Source organism: Helianthus annuus, chromosome 11 (assembly GCF_002127325.2).
Source record: "Helianthus annuus cultivar XRQ/B chromosome 11, HanXRQr2.0-SUNRISE, whole genome shotgun sequence".
NCBI classification, from domain to species: domain Eukaryota; kingdom Viridiplantae; phylum Streptophyta; class Magnoliopsida; order Asterales; family Asteraceae; genus Helianthus; species Helianthus annuus.
The window spans coordinates 8,483,082-8,494,107 of record NC_035443.2 but is presented as its reverse complement, the minus strand read 5'-3'; the positions used below and the strand labels follow the sequence as shown (position 1 = coordinate 8,494,107).

At 42.8% G+C, this 11,026-nt stretch overlaps 1 protein-coding gene and 1 non-coding gene across 2 annotated transcripts; one reads left to right on the top strand and one right to left on the bottom strand.

Annotated features, from left to right (window-relative positions):
• Positions 1–357: 357 nt before the first annotated feature.
• On the bottom strand, positions 358–2,769 carry LOC110875099. Its single transcript, XM_022123327.2, has 2 exons — positions 2,559–2,769; positions 358–2,224 (listed from the first exon to the last, which is right to left on the bottom strand). The coding sequence occupies exon 2, from the start codon at positions 2,219–2,221 to the stop codon at positions 500–502; it is 1,722 nt and encodes a 573-aa protein (XP_021979019.1). The 5' UTR covers positions 2,222–2,224; positions 2,559–2,769; the 3' UTR covers positions 358–499.
• Positions 2,770–8,366: 5,597 nt separating this feature from the next.
• Positions 8,367–8,472, top strand: LOC118484533. The gene has a single exon (XR_004873643.1). It is a non-coding gene; the product is annotated as a small nucleolar RNA R71 (small nucleolar RNA).
• Positions 8,473–11,026: the final 2,554 nt, after the last annotated feature.

Below are 11,026 nucleotides of genomic sequence, written 5' to 3'. Positions count from 1 at the left end.
AAATCGCATTCAAGCACAAGTTCTAACGCACCCCCACCCATAGCCACTCTCATCTAAGATTATTTATGTACACGTGTGGCTACAACTCTCACCAAGAATGAAAAGGGTAATAAGGGTTGCCGGTGCATTAACTTGGGATAAATTAGGGCGTCAAGATTTCACATTGTTTTGCTCGGCTTAAAATTTTTCAAAAATCTTCAAAAAATTCCCCCCATCCCCACACTTGGGATACATTGACCCCAATGTATGGCTTTGGGAGGCTTTGATCACTAACCCACTTCAACATCCACAAAAAGCTTCTCATCTCAAACCCCAAATTTCTTTTTGTATTTTTTTTCATTTTATATTTTTTTTATGTTTTTCATTTTAAACACAACACCACCAACCATCGCCAACCCAATAATCAACCACATGATCAATCACCACCCATCCTCCCAACCATAATCAACATAAACCAACAAATATATACAAACTATACAAAAGAGAGAAAACCACCTGATCAATAGTAGCGCGGTCCTGGAGGCCCAAAGATGGATGACATCATATCATTCCACTCTCCAAACCCGAATGCGCCGCTACTGCTTCCCTCTTGTTGTTGTGGTCCCTCTTGCCGTCTTGGATCAAGCCACTGAGAATGGTGGAGTGGTGGAGTCGGATAAGAAATGCTATCATCATAAGGCGGCAATGAAGCATAGTCCACATGTTGTGGATCTTCAACCACCGGCCTTCCGGCATGCCAATCCGCATGCATCCGCCTCATTTGATCATCATGATATCTGTTATTAGCATCCACCTCTCGAGAGTATGCATGGGTACGGTGCCATGATTCATTGCGATCGAAGCTATGTTTAAGCGCCCGCTCAATACTAGCGCTATTCCGCGTGCCTTGATCAAATAACGACCTCTCCGAACCCGACCAAGTATCAAAGATGGCCGCCGGCGGGCGTTGGCTCTCGATCACCTCCTGCATTGAACCACTATAAGCCCACCCCGGCTCATACGGTTGCTGCGCGTAGTCGTAGAACGTACCACCATGACCACCATGAAAAACCCCAAAACCAACATTTGCACCACCCTGTGGCTCGTCTGCGTAATCATCATCCCCACTCGGAATCAACTCTTCATCGCTTTCAGGTTCATCCGGTTCTCCCGGTAACAACTCCCTTGCACCCAATTTCAATGCCCTCCACCGTTGACCCTCCGATTTCAGCTTGTGATAACGTTCAGACTGAGTATATGTCCAAACGTTTCCCAACCTATCCAAAGTAAAAGGCTGGTGCCTTTTCGTTAAACCCCGGTCTTCAGATGTGAGTGCCTTCTGCTGTTTCATTAAACCCGTTATGATGCGACAGTACGGGACAATGTCTCTCCCGTATTTGTTCCGGCATATCCACAAATGGTGCATAATCAGGTAGCGTATTGGAAAGCGTGGGGATCCATGCATCAATGAATACAGAACAGGTATCTCTGGAAACCTCACCTGTTCTTTATCCCCTCTTCTTGGGATGACATTTAGCAAACAGATCGTATGCAATAGCTTGGCTTCTATCTTCAGATTTTTTCGGTATAACACGCCACCGTACCTACCGGGCAAAAACAAATCCGCTAACATACTGTTCCATGTCACGTGCTTTTCGGGTTTGAGCAATAAATCATCAAGCGTGGGAATCATGTACTCCTTAGCCGGAAGACTATCATATTTTCCCAGCTTCTTCAACGTATCGAATGACATTTCAACTGGTACCCCATGTACCATCCCAATCAACTTCATTTGTGATGGTCTGTGGAAGTTGTGACATTTAAGTGTTGCCATCCACTCCTGAATCTCAGTCATAAACAGATTGCTCTTATCTTTATCAAAACACTTGAGTGCTCCTTCCCAACCCAAAGCACGGAACTTATCAAACACCCCGAACTGGCCAAACTGGGGTTCATCAACCTCTTTTTCACAGATAAACGCGGCTGCTTTATTTTTTAACTTGTTCATGCAGTCGTTATAAAGGGTTGGCTGCCAGATTTCGGGTTGGTCATCCAACGACCCCGAATTCCACACCAGTTTATCACTTGGGTCTAACTCCATCTCTTCTTCTTCTTCGCTTTCGCTCTCGCTTACCCTACCCATATATTGCCTCTTCTTTGATGGTTGTTCCTTTTCCTTGCCCTTGCCTTTGCCTTTTGATGAAGATGAACTTGAACCCGCTTTCTCCTTTGTCTTTGCCATTTCCTACACACAAGAGGCAAGCAACAAAAACAAACACCAAATTAAACACTCTCTTCAAAATCCTCCCCACACTTGCTTGTTGTCATGGTTGTAGATGTTAGTGAACCTAAAGTGTTCAAGAATTTTTCAAAAATTGGGCATGGTGTCTCTAGAATGTAGAGCATCCCAAAAGTTCACTATTTTAACAACAATTCCTACATCTACAACCATCAACCATGTTCAATAAACAGTTCCATTATCATATCTTAACAACAAGCAAGTGGGCAAGAACACGTAACCTAAATCACCTTGTTTTTCACAATGTATCACCATAATATAACAAAGTAAGGGTTCATACCTTGTTTCAAGATGGAAGGATGCTTGTGAAACCAAAAATCCCAAAACCCCCAAATTCTTTCAAACTAGGGTTTCAAATTTCGACCCCCAAAATTATGTTTTCTCTGAAATCTCTCCTCACAATCACAAAGCTTGTGAAAAATTAGTCAATTTAGACCAAAATCCCACTTGATTTGAACAAGAATTGAAGGTTTTATGAGAGAAAGAAAGTAGAAGAAGAATGGAGGTTGTGGGTTTTTGGGAGAAGAAGATGACAATGGGAAAGTGAAAGTTGAATGAGTGGGTAGGGTTTCTTCACGTGATCAGCTTTGTTGTATTAGAGTTTATTATTTATTTTTTTTTATATGTGCAGACCCCAGCCGACGGATAGGAATTTTTCGCGTACCGTAATTTACGGTCTCACCATAAATTACGGTGAGACCTGAACCTCTTTTCTTTACCGTAACTCAGGAAGTTTGTACCGTAACCCTCAACAATTTTCAACCTCCACCGTAAATTACGGCAATACCGTAATTTACGGTAAACTCTGGACTTGAATTCTTACCGTAACACAGGAGGTTTACACCATAAAGTCCACACAATTTTTAACACCCACCGTAAATTACGGCTCCACCGTAATTTACAGCGGACACTGGGCATCCACATTTTGACAAAACTTGAGGTTATAAGTGACAAATTTTTTTAGATTTTTTAAACTTTTCTATTTTTTTATGTTTTTTAATTTTTTCAAAAACTTGTAAAAATTACCCTACCCCCTCAAAAATCCCGTGTTGTCCTCAACACGATGTAAGAGCAATTCGCGACCCGAACTTCCCCACACTTGTTTCGAACACGGACTTCGAGAAACTATGGCAATTGTGCAAAAATACAAAACAAGACAAAACAAAACTACTATGTACACTACCACCAAACCTGGGCCTCTCATGGTTGTTCCTCCTCGACCGGGCGTAAGATGTAGCCCGCTTTGTCAAGCTCCAAGTTGTTGATGTCATTGCCATCCAAATACGGCTTTAACCGGTGACCGTTCACCGTTTGTTGTTTCAATGTTCGCTCGTCTTGAATGTCAACATCTCCGAACCTTCCCACTCGTCGGACAACGTAAGGGCCCATCCACTTGCTCTTGAGTTTCCCCGCGAACATTTTCAACCTTGAATTGTATAACCACACTTTTTGACCCACTTCAAAGTTCTTCTTCTTTATCTTCGCATCATGAACTTTTTTCAGTTTGTCTTTGTATGCAGATGCACACTCATACGCTTGGTCCCTTATCTCCTCAATTTCATTCAGTTGAAGCTTCCTCGCCCGACCCGCTTCATCATAGTCCGCATTCACTGTTTTAATTGCCCAATATGCCCTATGTGCCAACTCCATAGGCAAATGACATCCTTTCCCGTAAACCATTCGATACGGAGTGGTATCAAGTGGGGTTTTGAAAGCCGTGCGATACGCCCACAATGCGTCATCAAGCTTGCTTGACCAATCTTTCCTATCCGTTCTAACCGTCTTCATTAGAATTTCTTTGATTTGCCGGTTAGATACCTCCACTTGACCACTCGTTTGCGGGTGGTACGGTGTAGCCACACGGTGATTCACACTATATCTCCTTAGCAACTTTCCAAAATTGAAATTTTTGAAATGTGAACCACCATCACTTATTATCACCCGAGGTACACCGAAGCGAGAAAAAATATTGGATTGCACAAACTTACATACAACGGAATGATCGTTGGTCCTTGTGGCAATAGCTTCAATCCATTTCGACACGTAATCAACCGCAACCAATATGTATAAAAACCCATTTGAGTTTGGGAAAGGGCCCATGAAGTCTATTCCCCAAACATCAAATACCTCCACTACCAAAATTGGTTGCAACGGCATTTCATCACGTTTCGAAATGCTTCCCATTCTTTGACAATTGATGCAATTTCGGGCATACTCACGAGCATCCTTGAAAATCGTGGGCCAATAAAACCCACTCGATAACACCCGATAGCCTGTCTTATTCCCACTAAAATGGCCCCCACATGCGGATGAATGAGCATGGGTCAATATCTCTAAAACTTCAGTTTCGGGAACACATCTTCTTATCACTTGGTCGGCCCCGATTTTGAACAAGTCGGGTTCGTCCCATATATATTGCTTCACTTGACTAGAAAACTGTTGTCGTCTCTTCTTAGTCCAATGATTTGGAATCGCACCCTTGGCCAAATAGTTAACGTAATGAGCATACCAAGGGGCAACATAAGTAGAAACGGCCAACAATTGTTCATCGGGGAACCGTTCATTGATTTCACTTGCATCATCTACACCTTCCAACAGGATTCGGGACAAATGATCCGCAACAACATTCTCACATCCCTTTTTGTCTCGGATCTCAAGATCAAACTCTTGTAACAATAAGACCCATCGAATCAACCGCGGCTTTGCATCCTTTTTCTCCATCAAGTACCGAACCGCACTATGATCCGAGTAAACCACTACCTTGCTTCCCCAAATATACGAACGAAACTTATCCAAAGCATACACCACCGCTAATAATTCCTTCTCGGTTGTGGTGTAGTTAAGTTGCGCTTCGGATAAAGTTTTGCTTGCATAATAAATAACCACCGGCTTCTTGTCAACCCGTTGACCCAAAACTGCACCAATAGTGGTATCGCTTGCATCACACATTATCTCGAACGGCTTTGACCAATCGGGTGGTTGCAAGATAGGCGCCTTGACCAAGTGTTCCTTCAAAACAGTGAAAGCTTGCATACACTCGTTAGTAAAATCAAACGGGACATCCTTTAATAACAAATTGCATAAGGGTTTGGTGATAACACTAAATCCCTTAATGAAACGTCGATAAAAACCCGCGTGTCCCAAGAATGACCTTACACCCTTAACATTTTTAGGAGGTGGCAAAGATGATATTACCCGTATCTTTGCCTTATCCACCTCCATCCCTCTTTCCGAAATCACATGTCCCAACACAATGCCCTCTTGCACCATGAAATGACTTTTCTCCCAACTTAGCACTAAATTTTTCTCAACGCACCTTTTTAAAACCTTTTGCAATTCGTTGAGACAAGCATCAAAAGTAGTGCCAAAAATGGAGAAATCATCCATGAATACTTCGAGCGACTCTCCAACCATGTCCGAGAAAATACTCATCATACATCGTTGAAAAGTTGCCGGAGCATTACACAAACCAAATGGCATTCGCCTAAAGGCAAAGGTGCCATATGGACATGTGAAGGTGGTCTTGTGTTGGTCATCCGGGTGTATGGCAATTTGATTATAACCCGAATACCCATCTAAGAAGCAATAATATTTTTGACCCGACAATTTTTCAATAATTTGGTCAATAAAAGGTAGTGGGAAATGGTCCTTAGAAGTGGCGGCATTCAATTTCCGGTAGTCAATACACACCCGCCACCCGGTAACCGGTCGGGTGGCAATTTGTTCACCACTTTCATCCTTGACTACTTGAATGCCGGCCTTCTTAGGCACAACTTGGGTGGGACTCACCCAAGCACTATCCGAAATCGGATAGATAATTCCCGCATCCAACCACTTAATTACCTCTTTTTTTACTACCTCCCTTAGGTTTGGGTTCAACCGCCTTTGAGCTTCTCGTGTCGGTTTGGCATCTTCAGTTGTGATAATTTTGTGCATGACGATGGATGGACTAATTCCTTTGAGATCGGCAATCGTCCATCCAATAGCACCCTTGTTCGCTTTTAACACCTCCATCAACTTTTGCTCTTGTGCCAACTCCAAATTAGAGGCAATAATGACCGGTAAAGTGTCATTATCCCCTAAAAATACGTACTTTAAGTGGCTAGGCAAGTCCTTGAGCTCTAACTTTGGGGGTTCCTCCAACGATGGTTTTGTACCCGAATCAATTTCCACCGGTAGACCCTCGAATTGATGGGTCCATGGTGGTCTACCTTCTTTTATTGCCATCACATCTTGTGCTTCCTCTTCAACCCGTAGTGCATAAGCATGTACCTGTTCAGAAAAGTCACACAGGCAAATATCCAAACCATCCTCCTCATACTCATGCGGGTTGCATCCATCTACTATGTCTGCCATAAAACACTCATCAACACCGTTAGCATTAGAATTGTTAGTAAAAACATTCAAACGCATTTTTCGATTTCCAAATGCCATATCAACTGTACCAAATCTACAATCGATAATAGCATGTGCGGTGCTTAAAAATGGCCGACCCAAAATTATGTTTTGTTGTTGTTTAGGGTCCGCCGATGAGTAATCCAACACTAAGAAATCCACCGGATAATAAAACTCATCAATTTTTACAATAACATTTTGAACCATACCCCGGGGCAACTTATGAGACAAATCGGCCAAAACAACCGTCGTCTCCACCCTTGCTAATGGACCAAAGTCATATTGGTCGTATAAGCCCCCCGGTAAAATGCTAACTCCGGCTCCGAGATCTAGCAACGCCTTAGCCATTTGAAAATTACCCACTTGCACATTAATCAATGGCGTGCCCGGATCTTGGAGCTTAGGAGGAAGCTCCCCATTCAACACCGCACTCACTTGCCCGGTCAAATCCACCCGCTTAGGCACTTTCTTTTTGTTTTGCCTCTTTTGTGTACATAATTCTTTTAAGAATTTTGCATAAGCGGGAACTTGTTTTATTGCATCAAGGAGTGGGAGATTTATTTTAACTTGTTTGAACATATCCCACATTTCCTCTTTTTGAGGACCCCTTGACACAATAAAATTTTTCTTTCCCGGGTCAAGTAAGGCCGATGGAAATGGAACTTAACTCGGTTCACCCTCAACTTTTTCATTCTTTTCACTTTCACCCAACCCCGGTTTTTTAATACTTGGTTCTTTTGGTTTAACCGATGAAAGTTCATCATCACTTTCCATTCCCGTGATATCCTCAACCACCCCCTCGACCAATTCGGGTGACAAATTGGCCTTAAACTCTTTCCCACTTCTTAGAACACTAACATGGTTAATATTAACATTACCTCGTGACGAACCATGTGAAGGGTTTACCTTAGTGTCGCTTGGAAGTTGACCCTTACCTTTCTTTAGTTCCGCCACATCGGTTGCTAATTGACCCATTTGAGTTGTTAGTGATTGGATGCTTTTATCACGAACCTCGTCTTTTTGCATTCGCACTTCGTCTAGTTGGTTCCGTTTTTGCATCTCCATTTGCATGCTCTTTAGCATCTCCATCACCTCGTTTCCACCCGAAGGTCCCCCTTGTTCTTGACCCGTTTGGTATTGTTTTTGATACCCTTGGTTATTCCCGCCTCGGTACCCACCTTGGTTATTGTAAGATGGCCGTGAACCAAAATTACCTTGGCTACCTTGAAAATCCGGGTTCGCTTGATTTGATGGGTTCCCATATCTAAAGTTCGGATGGTTCCTCAATCCGGGGTGGTAGGTGTTTGAATTCATGTTGTTGTAGTTCCTACCACCTCCTCCTTGACCTTGACCTTGAACCGCGTGGACTTCCTCATATTGCCCTTCCAACATCCCTTGGCAATTTTCAGCCGCATGACCTATTTCATTACACAAAGCACAAACATCATAAATTTGGTTAGTGGTTTGAACATTACCATCATCTATGGCGTGCACTTGCGGTCGGTTAGTGGTTGGTCGGGCTCTCCTTGAAGCTTGGGCCTTCCTTTTTGATGTAGTTGCCATGCTTTCCAAAAACTCCCAATCTTCATTCTCATAATTCGTTCCAAACGTCCCTCCGGTGATAGACATCAAATCACGTGCGTCTTCGGCACTCAACCCCTCATGAAAGGCGTTCATCAACTCCCATAACTCAATTCCATGATGAGGGCAGTTTTTAATCATCATGTTAAAACGCTCAAACGCCTCATGGAACATCTCACCGTGTTGTTGTTGAAAGCTTCTCAATCCCTTCCGCGCATCATTGGTCTTTTGGGCGGTGTAGAATTCATCCAAAAAGGTTTGTTGCATCTCCCCCATGTATATATTGATGCCGAAGGTAATGTATAGAACCATTTCTTTGCCTTATCCTCCAAAGAAAACTGAAATAAGACCAACTTGACTTCATCGGCCGAAAAACCTTGACTCCCAAAAGGGTTGCAAATTGAGTCATAGGCCTCTAGATGGAAATACGGCTCCTCCGTTGCTAACCCTTTGTACTTCGGTAAACTTTGCAACGAGTTTGTTCTTACTTCAAAAGTCCTCCCTTGGTTGTTGTGAGGGATAACCACCGGTGAAGGGTTTTGAGTGATGATTGGCCTGAAATGTGCCTCTATTCCCCTTGCTTGTTCCCTAAGATGCCTTCTTGGAACACCCAATCGGCCCCTTGGACGAATAGGACCCATTGGTCTTGGTATAGGCCCTTGTGGTGCAATTGGTTGTTGGGGCATCGGTGGGTATTGATTTGGCCTTTGAAATTGTGGGTGTACATGTTGTGGCCTAACTTGTTGCAATGGAATGGGTTGTTGGATTGTTGGCCCTTGTGGTCTTGGCCGAATGTGTTGTGGTATAATTTGTTGCAATGGCATTCCACCAACACTTGCCATCCCTTGAGATTGACTTTGCAAATACCCAAACTCCCCTTGATCACCATAACCTCCATAACCGTACCCATCATCTTCATAACCCTCATAGTCTTCAAATCCCTCATCATAACCATCTCCCTGAATTCCCGAGGTCTGCCCAAATGGGATAGTCGAATACTGAAAGCCCGACTGTTGTTGTTGTGGTCTAAAAGATGAAGTAGTATGCACGATAGTTGAATTGGGTGCAATTGTGAAGGTGGATGATGATTGACCCGTAGTTGGGGGAAAGAAGTGTGATAATGGTGGGATTGTGGTGGATGGATCGTAAGTGATGGTAGGTTCAGTTTGAGTGGTGATTGGTTGAGTGGAGTTGGTTGGTGTAAATTCAGCAGTGGTATTAGGTAATGTAGTGTTTGGTGATGGTTGGGTGGAAGTAGGTATAAAGGATGAGGTTGTTTGACTGGTTGTAGGTGGAATCTGAGAATCAGCCATGATGTTTCTCGGTGTAATGGGTGAAGTGGGTGAACCAATGATTTTGTTTTCTCGCACTAAAACTCGGTTTTGTCGTAGCGTTCTTTCAATTTCCGGATCAAACGATAGCGGTGATGACCTGTGAGAGTCTCTAGTATGCATACACCTGAAGTACCTGCACACTAAACACAACCAGCGTAAACCCGAAAATAACAAACAAAACTATTAAACTAACACACGTTGCGCACTACTCCCCGGCAACGGCGCCAAAATTTGACGTGATGTCGTGGGTCACGCAAATTTAATCCCTAAACAACTGTAGTTAGTGGTAGTAGGGTATCGAACTCAGGGAGTATGTGGAAAATGTGTCGATTATATAGCTTTGCACTTAAACTAATTATTAAACTAAATTGCAGAAAATTAAAATTCAAGATTGTAGATTGTTGTTTTAGAAAACTAAATTAAGAACTAAATCAAATCAAAGTTGGTTGTAAACAATTAGGAGAGAACAATGATCACCCTAGGTTTCAGTTTCTTTAAACAGTTGTGTGCAATTTCACTAGAAAGAGTTACATAGACATAACTCGTGTATATGTGATTGAAGTGATAAAAGGGAACAAAGTACTCGGATTAGATAACGCGAGGTTGTTTCCCGATGACCTATTAACCAATAACCAACCCTAACCCTTCCCGTGATATCTCGGTTGCCAACGGCACCAAGAACGTACGATTAAGACTAGGGGTTGCAATATAGATTAACACACTACAAACAATCAAACATACACCATGACATTCAAGCAACGCAAGATATCATTCTAGAAATGCAGAAATTAAACACACAAAAGGTTCAGAAACATTCACCTAGGATGATCACCGAAGAGTTTAGCCGGACATGGCGCGGTGAATCATCATCAACATCAAACTAGTGTTCATACAAATCAAAATAACAAACCGAATGATTGAAAATGTTCACAAACCCAACAAGTTCTCCAAATTCGCCCCCAAAGTGTCCAAGAACCGTCAATGATGAGATAATACCAAAAGACACCCAAAAACCGATTATAATATGGCAGTTACATATTTTCCGTGCAGGCTCCACCGTAAATTACGGCTCCACCGTAATTTACGGTGGTCAACTATTTGTTACGGCTCAACTCTCCTGTGTTACGGTGGAAACTGAAGTGAGAAAATAGTCTACCGTAAATTACGGTAGTACCGTAATTTACGGTACTCGGCTGCCTTCACTTCTTTGTTATTCTCTTGTTCTCCTCTTGACCCGTTTTCCACCAGAGCCTCTAAAAGCTGCCTTTGATTCGTCTTTTAGCTCCTAATTCGTACCTGAAACATAAGCATCGTAGTTATCTAATTCAAGATAATTACACGGCTAAATGGAGGATTATTTCATATTTTAACATGCTTAAGGGTTGTCCCAAGGACCACCTGTCAATACCCGTCACAGATTGTCTGGTCGAAGGATCAG

Excerpts from the sequence above, each read along its gene's own strand:
- LOC110875099 (XM_022123327.2), bottom strand. The coding sequence starts at position 2,221 with ATGGCAAAGACAAAGGAGAAAGCGGGTTCAAGTTCATCTTCATCAAAA.